The sequence below is a fragment of the Neovison vison genome, chromosome 5 (assembly GCF_020171115.1).
Source record: "Neovison vison isolate M4711 chromosome 5, ASM_NN_V1, whole genome shotgun sequence".
NCBI lineage: Eukaryota > Metazoa > Chordata > Mammalia > Carnivora > Mustelidae > Neogale > Neogale vison.
This window is the reverse complement of record NC_058095.1, coordinates 14,541,929-14,561,235: the sequence shown is the minus strand read 5'-3', so window position 1 is coordinate 14,561,235 and position 19,307 is coordinate 14,541,929. Positions and strand designations below refer to the sequence as shown.

At 48.9% G+C, this 19,307-nt stretch overlaps 1 protein-coding gene across 3 annotated transcripts in view; it reads right to left on the bottom strand.

Annotated features, from left to right (window-relative positions):
* TEX2 (testis expressed 2) overlaps positions 1–19,307 on the bottom strand; it is a 106,406-nt gene that overhangs the window by 13,488 nt on the left and 73,611 nt on the right. For all 3 annotated transcript variants that reach the window (XM_044247632.1, XM_044247635.1, XM_044247634.1), the window contains exons 6-7: positions 14,143–14,289; positions 9,240–9,339 (exon numbers count right to left, since the gene is read on the bottom strand). In XM_044247632.1, coding sequence (XP_044103567.1) covers positions 9,240–9,339; positions 14,143–14,289 — 247 coding nt within the window. The remainder of the gene's footprint in view (positions 1–9,239; positions 9,340–14,142; positions 14,290–19,307) is intronic.

Sequence of the window (19,307 nt, the reverse complement as noted above, 5' to 3'; positions counted from 1 at the left end):
ATCCATTAAAACGGTGAGCTCAGTGCACCTGTGAGTGCTGGAGGCGTCCTGTTCTCTGGGTTCATTCTCACATGTAGTAGGAAAATATACTCCCATCAGGAGGATGGCTTGACCCAGGGTGAAGTCAGGACAAGGCCTGCTGATTCCCAGCCAGTTAGGAGGCAGAAGAGAGGTGCGGAGACCTCACTGAATGCTGGGCTATTCTTTAAAGACGCTTGTGAGAACCACTGCCTTCAAATGATCTCATGGTGGGGGAATGGGGCACAGGAAATGCTTCAGACTGAGCTCAGTATGATAAGGAGAGGGACAAACATCGTTAGCACCCTTTTATTTCTGGAAATTGCTTAGTAATGCACCAAAGAATTCACATTCAAGCCCCAGAATTACCTGGATAAAGTAGGGTAGCCTCTTGGTAACTAAGTTTAAAACTCCATTCTTGGGGTGCCTGGGTGGCTCAGTGGGTTAAGCCTCTGCCTTTGGCTCAGGTCATGATCTCAGGGTCCTGGGATGGAGCTCCGAGTCAGGCTCTCTGCTCAGCAGGGAGCCTGCTTTCCCCTCTCTCTCTGCCTGACTCTCTGCCTACTTGTGTGCTCTCTCTCTCTAATAAATAAATAAAATCCTTAAAAAAAAAAAAAAAAAAAAACCGAAAACGCTGTTCTTTACAAAAGACACCAGTGTCAGTGAGCTCGTATGTAAGAGGTTCTCAGCCTTGTGGAATTGCACTGGGATGAGCCACTGACAGAAGTGGCCACTGACCAGAAGGCCACAATGCCATCAGGGACCATCACCCGACCTTCCACACCAGGACTCTGGGGTTTGGGGGTAGAACATGCTATGCCGTGAGTGTTCAGACTCAGGGTTCCATAACACTTCACGGACTTTCAATCAACGTGGGATCCCTCAAGTGGGTGTTTAAATGTTTATCAACTTTATAGATCCTCATAAGATGCATGACAACATCGAAAAGGAAGCAGGAAACTAATTTAAAACCATCGTTGACACACAGCAGGATTTTCAAGCAATTACAGTAAATAACCAATCCCCCATTTGGCCACTGTTTCAGATGAAAGCTCTGCTTCACCTCAAGAGGCACTAATGGTGTAATTCCTCACTAAAGGCGGAATGAGTCCCATTTTGTTTTCAACAAAATTCTTTTTATCATAATTGAAGGTAATTGTTTTCCACAAATGATATTAAGTGATATGCAGCTCAATGTGCCTGTCTTTGGTAGCAGCTCAAAAAACTGCTTTATTTCTTGCTTAAATTAATAAAAAGTCATCAATTAGCTTGCTCTTCAAAGGTACTGTTACTAGAAATAAAGGTTACATTGGCTTTAATGAAGACAGTCACCAATCACTTCCGGTGGAAAGGAACAGGGCAAAGGCTAGATATGAACAGGCTTTAAACTCAATATAGATAGAACATCAGTAAAGAAGATACTTATTGGGGCGCCTGGGTGGCTCAGTTGGAAGAGCAGGAAACTGCTGATCTCAGGGTCATGAGTTTGAGCCTCACATTTAGTAGAGATTATTAAAAAATAATAAGTAGGGGCGCCTGGGTGGCTCAGTGGGTTAAGCCTCTGCCTTCAGCTCAGGGTCCTGGGCTCAAACCCCACAGTGGGCTCTCTGCTCAGCGGGGAGCCTGCCTACCCCTCCCCACCCGCCTATTTGTCATCTCTTTATCTCTGTCAAATAAATTTTAAAAACCTTAAAAAAAAAAAAAAAAGAAGATACTTATTACTGTAGAATATCTCCACCTTTTTTTAACTTGAGAATCAATGGGCTCCGACTACCTGGCCACTGTCTGTATTCAGAAATAACTTCTGAAAATCCTGGTCAGGTTTCTAATAAATATTAATAGTATATAGTGCCTTTGAGGATTGTTCTAATAAAGGCACCAGAATTTTACTTCTTGTCAAGTAGGTGGTTTTGTTTGTCTGTTTTTTAAATGAGGGGACAAGGCTATGGCTTAGGGCGCTGCTGGCTTATACCCCAGTAACTGCGACACCCCCCCAGGCATGTGTGGGCCAGCGCCCCCTCTGCCAGGAGCTGAGGGAAGGCAGGCAGAGGAAAGGGGCATGTGGGGCGCTGTCACTCAGACCAGCGCTTGAGCTCCACTGGAAGTTTCTAGACCTCTGTTCACCAGCCTCCTCATGAGCACAAGAGGGACTGTACTGCCTCTTCAGGGGGAGGGCTGGGTCCTTCCAGCCAGGGCTCTTCCCCCACTCTGCTGTCACCAGCCCACTTCCTTGCCTCCAGGACTCTCTGTGCCCACCTAGCTTCCTGCTGTTGCCATGGCAGAGGGGGACCAGACCACAGGAGGCCACTGGGCCAAGGGGGCACCGGGCAGGCAGAGAGCCCTGTTTGGGCTGGGGAGGGCACGAAGCATGCACCCTCTGACCAAGACTCTGCGTGAGGAACGGGGTCTGATTTATATCATTGTAAGCATCCCAACAGACCCACCCCCATGGCCTTGTTCCGCCCCGGTTCTCAGCAAGAATCGGAAGAAATCAAGAATGGCTTGACAACTTTTGAAAACAGATCTAAACTGCAACCATTCCAACAAATTATTTTACTATGACACGCTTGCATTTAGATGAGGGTAAGGAGACTATTTTAGCATTAGGTGCAAAGAAAAACTTGCTTCTGTGACAATGATTCAGCGAGCCAAAGAGCACCCCGAAAACCCTGCAGCACACACAACCTGGCGCTGAGACCGAGCGGTTATGTAATGGGTGAGTCAGGAGGCACCTGCCTGTGGGACCGAAAGATGAGATTCACAGCTCCTGGGGAGGCGGTCTTCCCACTGCGGACAAGCACGTCAACAGTGTGAGGACGGGGACACACGCGGCTCCACGAGTGGCGTCCGAGCTCGGACCCAGCTGACTGCGGCTCGTCTATGTGAATGTGGTCCCAGAGGTTTTTCTTTTATGCTCCTGACAAATGTTAAGACTCTTTTGTGAGGCATTTCATTTGAAATGCTGCTTTCTGTAACCATCTGCTCTTGGTAGCGCTCAAGGACAAAAACCAGAAGTTGAGCAGGATAATTTTTTAAGCCGCTCAACAGGAGGAAAGCCGTCAGTGCACACAGAGGTTCTCCAGAAAGACCATGAAGACAGAGGGTCTCAATGAGTCTGCTGGGGCTACCGTTAACAGCTTACACAACAGGCATTTTTTTCTCCCAGCTCTGGAGCTGGAAGTCCAAGATCAAGGTGCTGGCCAACTCAGTTCCTAGTGAGAGCTCTCTTCCTGGCTTACAGAAGGTCACCTTCTCACTGTGTCGTCCTCACATGGCAGACAGACACAGCCTGCTGACGTCTGCTCCTAAAACCCATCATCATGACCCCTCCCTCAGGAACTCATCTAAACCTAGTCACCCCTCGAAGCCCAGGTACCACCATGTCATAGGTTAGGGCTTCAACATCTGAGTTCCGGTTGGGGGATGGAGGGATGCTGAGTCCCTAACAGACTCCCCCCGCCAACACACACACACACACACACACACACACACACACACACACACGAGGTGAAGAGTGGCGGCTGATTACCACCAAGTCTCTATGAAACCAGCACATCATTTGGCAACATGGGGCATACTCTGACAAAGACAACTTCAGTCGATTTTCACGCCAGGAGCTGTGAGGAGCTCAGATGGCGGTTTTTCCACTCCTCAGCTGAGGGCAGGATTGGTTACCATCATCGCCACTCCGAGGGAGACTGCAGCAGAAGTTACAGCCTGCTCCACCCAAAATGCTCCTCGAGTTCTCAGGGCAAGACATCCGAGCAAACCATGAGGTAAATCCCCACCCTCAGGCACCTGATGCTCGAAGACAAATAAAGATGGCGGGGGCCACCTGGGGCAGACTGACCATGGCGCCAGGAGAGATGAGCATGCCTTAGTGTGCGTCACCAGGGACAACTAGACTAAGGGTCCCTCAGCCTTCCCTGGTGTTCTATTTCATAGATGCCGCGGCCTCAGGAACAGTCCAACTATGGCCCCACAAACCTAATAATTTTACTCAAGAGCCCACTGCTTTATTACCACTAAAATAGCAAAAATGCATCCGTCTCACTGGGGTGGGCTTAACAGGGTACCTGCCGCTTAGAAGGGGTAAGAGAACCCAAAGCCTTGCCCATCTGAGCTGGGCCCTTATCCGCTCCTCCATTTCTCTCGAATTGTAACTATTACTGGTTGATTTTTCACTTTGAGAGGCAACATTTGGCATCCAAAGAACAAACTTCTTAAAATGGAACATTTAATAATATATGACCAAGAACAGATGTTGGGAGTTAGAGGTTCTGGGAAAAGCATACCAGTGATTGTTTTGTTCCTGGTGCCATCCTGCTGGCTCATGTACCCCAGAAAACTAGCAATCCTTTTATGACAATGTGTCTTTTAGGAGAGATGCCATTCTGTCTGTCTGTCTGTTCTCAGAAACAGCTCCATGTCTCAAGACTGATTTAGTTGCAAATCAAGAGTCCCCTCTCTTGCACCCCAACCAAGTTCCCCCAAAATAGCATTTTTCTCCTTTTCCGCGAAAAAAGTCCTTTTCTCTTCTGCAACATGATCTGGTTAGACTGTGTGGGCCCGCTCTATCAGCACTGAGCCCCACGGTCTGGCCCTGCCACGGGGCTCAGTGCTGGGATGCTGCTCTCCTATTTGCTCTTTAAAAGGGCCCAGTGGAAGGAATGGGCAGGTCCCAGTGGTTCCAGTTTTCTGCAATACTCAGTAACAAAATCTCTTCAGCCTCAGCCCTAGAAAAAGGCACGAGGCACTAAAGGATAAGGTCCAAAAGACAAGTCACTGATGGGGGACACCATCAGTCACGGCCAAGCACGTCTCTGAAAGCAGACCAGGTTCCTGTTCCTGTGGGACATGGTACTCCTGTTAGGGTCCATGATCAAAGGAACGAGACTGATACAAAGCGAAGGTCAAGCAAAGCTTTATTTCGCGCCAAGCATCATGAATCGCACTGACCGGTCAGGGCTTTCTTTTATAAAAGATGACAACTTTGACCCCGGCGAGCCTACTCCCAATGAGGTTGCTGACATCTAGGTCGTTTCTCACTGTGTCACTGCTGAGGGTCCTGGAGTGCGGGGCAGGGCCGCTAGCATCGCAGGCGTCAAGGGACCGCTGACAACTGGACCGCAGATGTCTCAGGACCGCAGGCGTCGAGGGACCGCTGACAACTGGACCGCAGATGTCTCAGGACCGCAGGCGTCGAGGGACCGCTGGCAACTGGACCGCAGATGTCTCAGGACCGCAGGCGTCGAGGGAACGCTGACAACTGGACCGCAGATGTCTCAGGACCGCAGGCGTCGAGGGACCGCTGGCAACTGGACCGCAGATGTCTCAGGACCGCAGGCGTCGAGGGAACGCTGACAACTGGACCGCAGATGTCTCAGGACCGCAGGCGTCGAGGGACCGCTGACAACTGGACCGCAGACGACTGGACTGCTGGGCCGCCGGAGGCTGGAGGCTGCAGGCGATGGCTCGGGGCCGCCGCCGGAGGCTGGAAGCTGCAGGCGGCGGTGCTCGGGGCCGCCGCTGGAGGATGGAAGCTGCAGGCGGCGGCACTCGGGGCCGCCGCCGGAGGCTGGAAGCTGCAGGCGGCGGCGCTCGGGGCCGCCGGAGGCTGGAGGCTGGACCGCCAAACGCGGTTATAGCTCTTACAAGAGCTGTTACAGCTCTTCTATACACCGTTGACTCCCCTGCTCTTCTGCGACTTCCACCGCTCTCCGCTCCACTTCACCGCTCTCCGCCGACTTCACCGCCTTCCGCGGACTTCCACCGCTCTCCGCCGACTTCACCGCTCTCCGCGGACTCCATCCCTCCTGTAGCAGCCGCTGCTCTCCTGCAGCAGCCCCCGGCCCTCCTGCAGCAGCCCCGGCTCTCCTGCAGCAGCCCCCCTTGGCAGCCTGGCAGAGCAACCTTTATGGGGGTGGTTAAGCCCCGCCCCTACACAGGTGGCCAATTGAATTCCAACCTTCCCAGTGGATATACATACGGCCTACTGATTGGATGACTCCACTCAGTCTGCCCCACCCTTACACTCCTGCCACAGAAGCCAAGACCTTCGTCAAAATTCAGGCTGTTACTTGGGTATCTTGAAACGGGGTATAATCAGCACAGCACTCAGTCTGTGGGGGACGCTCAGCAGACCCACAACCGTGCACCAAACGTCCTGAAGACTAAAGGAACTGATCTGAACCCGAGGGGTCGCAGCGCACACCCGTGGTACATCCCGACACTGGCTGACATGCTGCACGCACGCTCGGACTCCCCTGGGCGTCTGTGCCCACTGTGCCCCCATACACGGCCTCAGTCAGAGGTGCGCATGGAGCGAGCAGGGCTCAGAGATGAGGCACGAGGCGTGCAGCCAGTTTCCAAGGGACAGATCTTCTCTATCTCCCAGCCACCTGGCTCTGGTGGGGAATGAAGACGCCCCTGGGAAAGGCGGTCATTCAACCTGCGACACCAGCTGTGAGTCCTGGGACTCAGACAGGCCCATCCATGGTGGCCAAAAGTGATTTCAGAACTATAGACATTGCTCCTTTTAGTGGCAAGGCCTCAAAACCTGAGAATGGCCTTTTTCTTTCCATTTATTCCTGTAAAATGGGTCAAATGGGCACCAGAGCCGCCCACATTCTAAAGTCTCCAGGGGCAACAGCACAGGGGCCACAATGGGTGGTAGAAGTAACAGAAGCCAGCACTTATCACACTGGGCTTCTAGAAGCCTCCACACACTCACTCACTCAGTCCTCAGACCAGCCTAGCCTACCGAGTCCTAGTCTCCTCCCTGGAGAGAGAGGTTAGCGGGGAGGACAGAACCTGCCCCAGGCCCCAGAGCCCTGAATCCCAAAGCCTGGCCCTAGAGCTATGCTCAGAACCAGAGCTCATTCCTCATTCCGAGGATGGAGTGATCCAACCAACTCGCCCGAATAGCCACCCTCCTCCATTTCCCCAGCCATGTGCCTCCAAGAAAACCGCACAAGTTAGGAAACACTTAAGAAAGAAAAGAAAGGGGTGTGTGTGTGTGTGTGTGTATGGGGGGGAGGGATTCCCCCAGGAGGTGCCCCCTCCTAGTGCTGTGGGAGCATTCTACGGGCCTACATTTCCCCCCACAAGGTAAGCTCTGCTTCCCAGCATCAGTTTTAGCCGATCACTGTTGATTTTCATTTCCTTCAAAGAAAAGTTTACCTTAGAGCAATGGAATCCAAAACAGAACGTTTCCTTTACGTTTATTTCTGTTTTAACTACCACATGCATCCTTTGTTGACTTGGAGAAACCAAATTTGATCAAACTTTTAAAAGCCACAGGCTTTATGTCTTTTATCACTCCCTTCGTAACATTTCTTCCCTTGTTACATAAGCAGGCAGATGTCTAAAACTTGCCCTGAAAGGAGTGAAATAAGCCTCGGATGGATTAAAAACTGGCAAAGCTTTGATCTGCGTAGTGAAATGTCTTGCTCCAGAGGAAGAGGAAAGAGACTTAGGCATTTGGTGAATTTCCCTCAAAGCCTGACAAAGCTGCCCTGGGAGTCTGCAGAGTTCAAAGCTACAGGGGACACTTGTGAGATGCGGCAAAGCCCAGCTGTGGCTTCTTTTTTGCTGGAAATTTCTACTAATTCAACAAAGGACAGAGATAAGAAACTGCCAACACATTAGGAAATAGAGCATGTCCACATGTTATTTACTTTCCTTAAGCCTGACTCTGTGGAGGTGCATGTTAGCTGATCATTTACCAGCTCGTTACAAGTCAATCCCTAAAGAGGCAAAGAACAAAGGGGAGCCCAGAGCCCGCCAGAGCCAGAGGAAGAAAGGCAGGCAGTCCCTTGCATACAGATGAGGTGGAGATCCTAGCCAGGTACTCAACACATAAATAATACATCTTTTAAAACTTCACATGTGGTTAAAAGAACTCTAGCTAAACCATTTGCAGATTATCTTTTCTAGATTTACCCTCAGTGCACCAGAAATTCGCCAAATCCAGGATCTCACAGATTTATCAACGTGTGGACAGGATCCAGGGGTTACAGGTGACCTCAACATGCAGATATTGGACTTTTGGATTTGTAAATAGCACTCTGGTCTATCTCTGAAATCCACGGAATGCTAAAAACACGGAAATACGGGCTTGCTGTCAGCTGATATATCGCTAAGGAGATAATCAGAGCTGCTAATTGTAGGGCTAGGAAAAAAATTTCTGTATTTACATCAAACACAGAAAATGATTTCACTAAGTATGATTTAAGAGCTATCCAATGCAGCCATACAGAGACAAAAGTAGACACTGCAGTCTATAAATTTATAAAGAACACTTACTTCAAAACAAACGTCACTCTTAGAAAGTTTTATTTCCTCCCCTACCTTTTGAGGAATGACGTTCCAGTTTAGGCGGAAAGAGGTACATGGGGAAAGGAATACTCTAAAAAAGAAGTCGAACGCTTCCATGGTGGGGAGATTTTCCTGCCTGTTCTTGGACTATTCTGGCCTGTCTGGCCCACGGCTCTTCTCACCCCACTCCTCTGTATGAAATTTTCCATCATGGTCCTTTTAAAACCACGTGCCACAAAATACATGTAAATCTTCACGTCATAATTTACTTAAACTCTATACATCCTAATCAACTCTTCTTGCCCCAACCCACCAGAGTAGTATAAATACTGTGTCAGGACAGGGTCTTCAAAATCAAACTTGAGCACCTTCCCCCAGCAGGGAGCTCTACTCTCAAAATACTGCTGACAACATCTGTCTTCATTTCTTAAACATGTCCTGAGCACCTACTAGGTGTGGGAAGGAAGGCAAGATGTAAAACATGAAGGTCAAAGAACCTGCAACCTAGAAGTTGGGGCAAGGCAAAGGCGTGAACACGGATGGAGCAGTAGCAGCTCCTGGTGAGAGATGAGGACTGTGGGGGGCACACACACGAGGCCACGAGGGACGGGGGATATTTTCTGAATCACACAAGAGCCCGGCCCTGTCAACGGGCACATGAGCATGTTTGGGCTGGGGCAGGACTGGCAGGGATCTGAGAGACTAGAAGAATTAGGAGGGGGATCTATTCCTGATCTGTTGCCCATCAGTTGAAGGCTGTGACTGTTCCCAACAAAAGATAATCAACATAAGACAGATGCTTAAATTGTCCCCGACCCCCTCCCAACACAAAGCTTCGGTGATCCACCTGCAGTGATGGAGACATTTCAACCTGCGCACAGTCAGTTCTCTGCTCGAGTTACCTTGGTGATCAATATAAGGCTTGAAGGCCTGAAGGATTTTTGGCACAGCCACCCCCATGTCAAGTTCTGTCAGAGTTAGTTCATTCATAAAGTAGGGGAGCTGGAGGAGAGAAGGAAACAATGAACGAGACGTTAGTAACCTGGTCAATGTTAGAATTCAGCATCCACTCAGGAAGAGTCAAGGTCAAGATTTTGGGGACACATTCACTTAACTGAAACTTACTGAGCATGTGAGCATGTGTCACATATTAGGCATCATCCTACAGAGAGAACTGTGGGCAGTCAGGCAAGGTCCTTGCTCTCATGGGTTTTTTTTTTTTTTTAAAGATTTTATTTATTTATTTGATAGACAAACATCACAAGTAGGCAGAGAGGCAGGCAGAGAGAGGGGAGGAAGCAGGCTCCCTGCGGTGCAAAGAGCCTGATGCGGGGCTCGATCCCAGGACCCTGGGATCATGACCTGAGCCGAAGGCAGAGGCTTTAACCCACTGAGCCACCCAGGCGCCCCATCTCGCGGGGTTTTTGTTGGAGAGGCAGAAATGGATAAATAAACAGATAAATCTATTTGTAATCTTATTTATTATAAATAAGTAAATAAATAAATAAGATAAATAGATAACTTGAGAGAGGGATTAGTGTTCCAGAGAGTGAGGCAAGTGGTGGGACAGAAGGAGCCGGGGTGTAGGGCGGGGTGGCTATTTTGGCCAAGGAAGTCGGTGAAGGCTTCGGTGAAGAATGCCGGGCGACCTGACTGAGGAGGTAGAGTCGGCCATCCTGGTCAGGTTAACAATGCCTGGAGCTGGCCAGATTGTGTGGAGCAGTGAACCCCTCTGAGACGCTCAGTGAGGAGTTCAGAAATTGCTACAGCCTGTCTGACAGGCAAACTCACAATATTTATTTAAATCTTTGGGGAAAAAAGAGAATCACATCCCTTGACCCGGTGCTGGACATTTTCTGTTTGCCCCCGGCCTAGATCTGAGTTCCCCCGAGAGGCTAGTTTGTGCAAACCACGAGGATGGGCTCTCCTGCCCTCTGGCTTGTGGCTTGGCCAATGGGAAACACCAATGGGCAGGGAAGATGGGAGGTAATGCGGAGGTAGGGTGTTTGTCAGGTAGTTGTCCCCTCCCTCTGTTGAAGGCCATGGCTTCTGTCAGACAGGCAACCAACCACTCCACACGGCTGTGCTGCCCCAAGGTCTGGTAACTCCTTCCCACTTTTGCCCCTACAGGGAGTACTAACAGCTCCCAATGCTGCCAGCTTTGGTCCTACCCTAGCCCTTTCAGTTTCTCTACATTGGCCCACACATTTATAAATCTTTCCTTAATGAACTCTCCTCTCAGGTGACGCCACTGGAGAGTAACATCTGTTTCTTGCTGTGACCCCCAACTAATACAGTGTCTTAGGAATTGCTCTAAAGGAAATAACTTGAGTATTAATATCATGCTTAGAAATTTCTTCTTTGCCTCAAGACTACAGAATTAATTCATCTGTTTCTTTCACCTGAATTTAGGTATGTGTATATATTGTTATTTTTTTAAACCTGTGGCCCATTTCCCATTTCAGTGTAAGATATAGTTACAGATCCACCTTCATTTTTTTTCCCCCAATGGCTTGTTAGGCGTCTTACTGAACACCCAATACTTTCCTACTAACCTGCAGCAGTGTCCTTAAATGTGAGATTCTCATGACACTGGCACCTGTAATGACACCCTGTTTTTCTACCAGCATCAAACTGCCTTTTAAAAATAAATATACACTGAACATTTCCCATAAAACGAGGCAGCATTTAGCCAGGCATGGATTTAATGCCTATTTTGGCTGGAGCTCTTCGGTTGTCAAAGGCATACACTTTGACGATTCGCCAGAGAACTCCCTCTCTGCTTTTCTGCAGGGGTGGGTCGGTCAAAGTTACAATGTCTGTGATGAACAGAACGTGACCAAAGAGAGTACTCAAATGCACAATGTGAATTGCTGGGTTTGGAAAACCTTTTTCTAAGGCATCAATGTTACATGGTGGCTGACCTCCCAATCAGCCCACAGAATGTTACTTGGCCAAAAATGTAGCCAAATTCTTGCACCCTTGCCCCAGACTGTCTATTAATATCACTTGATACCAAGTCAGGGGCCTGCTGGGTTCCTGTGGGAACAGGAGTGTGACACTGAGCAAAGGGGGTGAATGCAGGATGGCATTCCCGGAGCCCTGTGCCACCTCCCAGCCCTCCCATCCTGCACCCTGTGGGCCCTACCAGGGCAGAGGAGGGAGACAAAGAAGAGACTGAGGAACCCGGGACTGGGACAGACTCAGCTGGGCTGGGCTGAGCTCTAATCACCAGTAGGTAGAACAAGGGCCTGCTTCCTACTTCTTCCCCTGGGGGTCCCATTCCAAAATTCTGGAATTAAGCACCCTTCCCCTCCAAATCACAACTGATTTGAATCAAAACTCTAAGGACCAGGCCCTAGTCTGGTCAGTCTCCTTCCTACTCTGCAGGGAAAGGCAACGAAAGGTCACTCCTGCTCTTTTCAACCAGAAATTCTCTTCTTCCCATCCAAAGGCACGACAGTAAGTCAAGAACCCACTGCATGTTCTTTAACCTCCTGAGTGAACCCAGCTGGACACTCAGGTGTATAGAACATTCTCAGGTTGGTGGGGGGAACTGCTGGAAGCTGTCTGCAGTCGTAACATTTGCTGACACAGGGCACAAGAGGCCCTGAGGACTGATGGCCCCGAGGCGGTGTTGGGAGGGGTTGGCTGAGGCCAGGAATGTACTTGCTGTGGGGGCAGAAACTCAGCTTGTTTTAAACCATCCCTGGGCATCAGATACACACACTGCTCTGCTCTTTCACAGCATGAGTCACTGTCACATGTGAGGGTGACAATCTGAGACTGCAGGGCAAGGCCAGCAAAGAGTTCTCCGTATGTCAGGCCTTCAGGGAAAACCAGGAGACCGGGGAGATCTTGGTCAGAGCGGACAGCTCAGGCTCCTCTGGCCATTCTGGCTCTTGGACTGGCCATTAGCCAACACTCACTACTAGGTTTCCTTCTTCCCAGAATACTTGGCTCTTAGTGATAATAAGAGTCTTTTTGGCAGGGGTGGTGGTGGGTTGAGAACTAGAGTAACAGCCTGCTATCTATCTCTTCCTTCCATTACATCCAGGGGCCCCTCTGGTCTCGCAGGGCCCTGAGGTCAGGGTGGAGGTGTGAGGCTGGTGACGGAGGGAGCGCAGCCCACTCCTGGATCCAGGCCCCTTGTCTCCATCCCCACCTTCTAGCACTTCTGACCTCTGTTTTAAGTCTGCAAACTGAAAAGCTCACATGGCCAGCAAAGGGGGAGAAGAAGAAAAGCTTCCTCTGGGATGAAAGAAGCCACCGTTCTCCAGGACGGCAGAGGTTCCATGGGCTTCCAGCACCTGAGGGAAGCACGACACGCTGCCCTACCCCTGTCTGTTTTGGAATGTGTGTAACAGGAACAGGAGTATCCCATCTGGAGTTGAGGTGCACCCTGCTTTCTGCTTCCCCCGGCTGGGACCCCCAGCCCTCATGCGCAGGGAAGGGCCTGCAGCAGTCTTTGGGAAGAGAGGAGTGCCAACCCCGCTTGTGTGTTTTGACCCAGGAATTCATCAAGCTCTCCATCTTTTTCCAGAAAGGGGGAGGCGGTGAAGTGCGCCCCAGCTCGGCTGCTTGTCTGTGAACAGGGGAGGGTCACTGCTGTTTCCTGACCCCCCCGCCCCCGCCCGACCTGGCTAGCAGAGTGCATTCTACCCTCGATCTACCTGAAAACAACAGGCTGACTCGTGTCAATAGAACCCTCCCAAATCTTTGCCCCAAATTCTGCCTCAAAATCTGCTCTACCAGCTCAGAGCACAGACTCTCCTCTTCATCAGGGATTAGGAAAATGATGACAACGACCTGCAGCTGGCAGATAGAGCTTGCCAGAGCTTGACTGAGCCCTAAGGGGTTTGGTTTGTCACCCAAAGGAATGGCAAAGCCACATCGAAGCTCCTTCATGCCCATATTTTCCTTCTAATGTAGTTTTCCCTTAGCTCACAGTTTCCTAACCTGGAGACCTTGAACCCTCTGAAGTCATGGGCAAAATTCTGCATCACTGTGCATTTTTCTAGGGAAAGGATCCATTCGTTTCTGTGTCTCAAAGGTATCTATGACCCAGAAAGATCCATGGATTTAAACTGCTGACTGTGCAACTTCATCTGGGGACCGAAGGAACTCTTCCTTGGCTAGGTCTTTCCTGGGTCAAAAACTTACTTCTACGTAACCCACCGAGGTCTCTGGGTTGGCAGAGGTGATACTAAATGTGTCATTTAGTGGCAATCGTGAGGAATATTTATACAGTTTAAACTTACTTCCAAGTGGGCTTGATCAGCACCAGGACTGTTGTTTTTCAGGAAAGACAGAGCCCAAAATAAAATGCCATCTGGCCAGAAGTAAAGGTCGGGCCCAGACACATTTAGAGTGCCGTGCTAACTTTCCCGGCTTTGAGAGGGAGCACAACTTGAGAAAGAGGTCTGGAGTCTGGCACTTTCCTCAGCAGAGATGTTGCGGCCCCCAGACTGTGAGGCTGGGTGGGCTCCTGAAGTACACTTTAAGTTCCTTACTCATTTCAAGAAAATAGAGGTCTACATGACAAACCAGCTACAAGAGCTCACATTGTCCCAAACCAGATTCTGGATTATCACCGAGAATGGCTAACCACAAGGGCAACACCAAGGAAAAAGTAAACAGGAACACTCACTGAGTCCCCAGGTACGGTGAGTCATACGGCCAAGGTCACAGCTCAGGTATGTTATTGTTCTCATGTTATATGCTTTTCACTTAGGATATAATGATACAAAACTTTTAAATCAAGACATACGAGGAACTGGAAATCTCTTATGTGGAAAACGATACCTTTATTTTGCTGAGTTTCATTTGGATTTTCTTAGACACCAGATCAGACCAGTATTTCTCTCCTAAGAAGTCCCAAAACATTCTTCCGAGCAAGGCGTTCACCCAGGCTTCCTGTTCTTCCTCCTCAGAGGGCGGGGCCTCTGGCAACTGGCAGAAGAAAGGAACCAAAATTAGCTGGAAAGCAACTGGAGAACAAGACAGGTGCTTATTTTTACAAAGTCACTGAAGGTCCCTCCCCACAGAGAGGGGCGCCCACGGCAGTTGTATTCCTTCCCTACAAATTACCAGTCTCATGTTATGTCAGTGAATAGAAAAAGGGAGAAACAAAAGCCATCACCCCAGATAAAAACTCCTCCTTGTTTTCTTCTCTTGCTAGTCGTCCTGTGATGGAGCTAGTATTTCACACAATTAGCTCAACCAGATTGCCCTGCCTCCCAAATGAGCTTGGGATTCATGGCACTTCTGATTCATGGCACCTCTGATCAAATGTCTGCCTCTCTTTCTTCCAGCTGAAAGTCCCTGGACATGCAAGGGTCAGGCTGGTCCTCCCGGGGCGGCCCCAAGGCCTCCCGTGGCCAGGACTCTTATGGTGAACTCACAGCCCTCCGGGGCGAGGGGCAGAGGCTACTTAAAAATACAGGTGCCTGGGCCCTACAGCCAGAGACACTAATTTAAGTGGGTATCAAAATTCCCAGAAGCGCTCTCACAGATGTCATGAACAGGTGAGATTGAGAACTGCAGCCTCAGATTAGAGAGAACCTGTTCCCAGGAATTCTGAAAATTCCTGTAGCTATTCTCCCCAGTCCCAGCCCGGTGACATCCCCTGGGGCCTCCCCTCCACCGGGGACAATCTGTCTTAAACATCTAGCATGGCCAGTGTGAGCAAACTACGTTAGTCTCTGATTTCCCAGGTTACTCATCAGATGAGGGATTCTTGCCTGGAGAGGGCCCTGCGGGGTGAAGCAGGAGACAGAAGTGGGCAGCGATGGCTGCTGAGGGTGGGGCAAGCCAGCTGGCAGCGCGGGGAATGCTTGCTGACTGCCACCGTGGGTCACCGCTGCTGCCACTGACCCCCTGCCAGGCCCTGCAAGAAGACCGCTTCCCAGGCTGCTGGTTTCCATCTTATGATACCCCAGAAAGACGGAACCGTGACTTCTATTTTAGGGATGAGGAAATGGACTTGGAACCATGCAGTGTCCTGCCTGAGGCCCCTGGTTCATCAGCACAGCCTGACTCAGAGCCTCCTTCTCCCTGATCTCCACCTGCTCTGTCCTGAGGGAGGAAGGAGGTGGCGGTGGGATAGGCACCTGGTGTGACAGACCTTTCCTTATGCCAAGGTCTCTAATTAGACTTAGTCTTCACAGAAACAATTAGCCTTGGAAAGCAAGGACCAAAAAAACCCACAAAAAAACAAAACAAAAAAAAACAAAAATCCCCAACAAACCTAGAAAAGCAGAAATCAACGGTTTACCCTTTCTCTTCCTTCTGTGGTTAGTACAAATGCATCCACCCTGCCCTCATGTGCTGCCTGCAGCCGTAACACACATGAGACACCCTTGTCATCTCCACACTTTGTAAGCGTGTGCTCATGCCTACGCGATCTCTGGTGGGCAGCCGTGTGCCCAGGCCAGGGGGACTGTACCCAGGTGGCCTGGTGCTCATGGACTTGACCCTCGGAGATTTGATGACTTCCGAGTACTCCAAAGGTCTATGGCACATTCCCGTGTGTGATTTTTCTGAAGCCTGGAGTTTGGGGGTCTGAAGTGGTCGCTGAGCTTGCGCCAGGGCTCCTGGACTGCCCAGCACCCACCTGTCCACTAGTCTTGTCAGAGCATGCGCCATCTCTCCCTTTGGGGGTCTGGGAGTTTGCCTGTGGTTTTTAATCTAACATTATCCCGTGTAAGGGGAGATATTTTATGTTCTAGGAGTCCTTCAAATTCAGGTATTTTCACAGGTCTCCCTTATGAATGTTGGGGAATCTCTTTAAAAAAAAAATTAAACTCTGGTTTAAAAAACAATACATATTGGTCATTCCATTTCAGAAGACATGGCTCTCCCTCACTCATTTCAATGGCTCTACAGCATCTCTGTGCTCCCTAGTGCTGTACTATCTTTCGATATTAACCAAGACTTTTAAGATTTTATTTTTTATTTTTTTTTAAAGATTTATTTATTTATTTATTTGACAGAGAGAGAGAGAGAGAGATCACAAGTAGGCAGAGAGGCAGGCAGAGAGAGAGGAAGGGAAGCAGGCTCCCTGCTGAGCAGAGAGTCTGATGCGGGACTCGATCCCAGGACCCTGAGATCATGACCTGAGCCGAAGGCAGCGGCTTAACCCACTGAGCCACCCAGGCGCCCCTTTAAGATTTTATTTTTAAGCAATCTCTACACCCAATGTGCAGCTCAAAGTCACAACCCTGAGATCAAGAGTCGCATGCAGCCCGCCAGGTGCCCCTCACCTAAACGCTTCTACCATCAGGTCCCGGATGCAAGAGCAGATGTCTGGGATCATTGGGCACTTGGTCATGCCACAGGCGGTATGTGTTTCTCAGACTCACTTTTCTCTCTGCCTGAACATCTGCGCCCCACCCTCCGAGGGGATGTGGTCTAGCGTTTCTGAGGTTATAGTCTTTGAGTCTATCACATCACATCTGATGGTCTACACAGTCTTCTGAGTAAACACCCATCCAAGGACAATGCTCTCCTCCCCCAGGTAGTTCGGTAGTGCCAAGCTGTGGCCACACAAAGCAGCGCGTGTCTTGTTTTGATCTGGAGGCGACCCAAGAAAATTGGTCACTTTCCCCTGTCAAGAGTCTACCCTCTATTAACCTTTCTTTACAAACCCGGATATTCACAGCAAGCAGGTTGAGCACAAAATAGCAAGAAACAAAGGCTATTTCACAATTTATGTCCAAGCCAAAGACATATGATGTGGAAACACATTTCTGAAATAACTGACAAGCAGGTTGTTTTTTCTTTTCCACAGTTCCTTCTACAGGCTTCTCTCCACAGACTTGTTGGGAACAAAGAAAAAACCCAAGAGCAGCAGAACACTGACAATGCATCAAAGCAGCTTTATGAACAAAATCTGGATTCACTGGGCTACTAGAAAGAACTCACTTCCAATGAGTGTCATAAAAATTTGAGAGCTTAAAGAATAAATATGCCTACGTTTCCTAACACTGCCATTTGCCTGCAGGAAGGAATGTGAGAAGAATATTCATTTCACCATTTCAACTATATAGATCCATTTTGATAGGGTAACTTTCTCAAAATGACTTCCAAAAAAAGGTGTAGAGAGTCCGACAGCCTGAAGCTGAAGGAGGCTATTATGACTGTCTGAGTAGCTCTTGGGATATAGTTTAGGAAAAGCTAACCTCCAGAGGAAAGTACAAATTTGCTTAATTTTTTGGTGTAATCTTTCCTGCAACAAATGTGGTACCAGGGTTCCAAAAAGGACTGCTGGGTCCAGGAGAAGGCACAACGGAAGCCCCTTCCCCCAGGTCTGTTACCTGTTTCCCCAATTATAAAAACAGTACGTATTTATTGCAAGAAATACCCATAATCCCACTATCCAAATATAATACATAAAACATTTTCCTTTATTTACCATCAGTCTTTTTTCAATGTATACATACATACCTTGAAAAAAAATAAAATTGGATCACATTAACATAGTTTTGTATCTTTTTTATAGCTTTATGGAAATATAGTTCACATAACACACAATTCACCCATTTAAAGAGTACAATCTATGGTTTTTTATCATATTCACAGTTGTGAAGCTATCATCATCAACTTTAGAACATCTGAATTACCCCCCCAAAGAAACCTTGTACCCCTTAGCAGTTACCTGCCATTCTTTCCCAACTCCATCCCTGCCACAACCGTCCCCACCACCCCCACCACCAGATCCCTACCAGCCCCAGGCAAACTAATTTATCTCTGAAAATGCACCTATTCTAGACATTTCACATAAATGGAATCATACAGGGCATTTGTGTGGCTCAGTGGGTTAAGCCTCTGCCTTCAGCTCAGGTCATGATCTCAGGGTCCTGGGATCGAGCCCAGAATCAGGCTCTCTGCTCAACAAGGAGCCTGCTTCTCCCTCTCTCTGCCTGCCTCTCTGCCTACTTGTGATCTCTCTCTCTGTCAAATAAACAAATAAAATCTTTTTTAAAAAATGGAATCATACAATATGTATTCTTTTGGGACTGACTTCTCTCATAAGCATAACATTCTCAAGATTTAGCCATGCTGTAGCAGGTGTTGGCACACTATTCCTTTTCATCGCAGAATGACATTCTATTGTGTGGATATACCACACTTTATCCACTCATGACAGACGTTTCAGTAGCTTCTACTTTTGACTACTGTGATAATGCCGCCATGAACATTTGTGTACAAATTTTTGGGCAGAAGTAGGTTTCCACTTCTCTTGGCCAACACCTACAGGGGAGCTGCTAGATTGAATAGCTGTGTTTACTTTGAGGAACAACCAAAGTGTCTTCCACGGCAGCGGCATCATTCTGCCTTCCCACTGCCAACACACAAAGCTTTCTCCACATCCTTTTTTTTTGTTGTTGTTTATTTGACAGACAGAGATCACAAGTAGGCAGAGAGGCAGGCATAGAGAGAGGAGGAAGCAGGCTCCCTGCTGAGCAGAGAGCCTGATGTGGGGCTTGATCCCAGGCCCCTGGGATCATGACCTGAGCCGAAGGCAGAGGCTTTAACCCACTGAGCCACCCAGGTGCCCCCTTTCTCCACATCCTAATACTTGCTATTACCTCTTTTATTCTAGCCATAGTAGTGGTTGTGAAGTGGTATCTCATTACAGTTTTGATTGCATTTCCTGGATGAGTAACAACTGAGTATCTTTTCTAGGCTTATGGACTGACCATCTGTAGGTCTTCTTTGGAGAAATGTCTGTTCAAATCCTTTGTCCATTTCTTTTTTTTTTTTTTTTTAAGATTTTATTTATTTATTTGACACAGAGGGAGAGAGAGAGAGAAAGCATAAGAAGGGGGAGTGGTGCTCAGAGGGAGGAGGAGAAGCAGGCTCCCCGCTAAGCAGGGAGCCCAATGAGGGGCTTGATCCTAGGGCCCTGGGATCATGACTAGAGCTGAAGGCAGACACTTAATGGACTGAGCCACACAGGTGCTCCC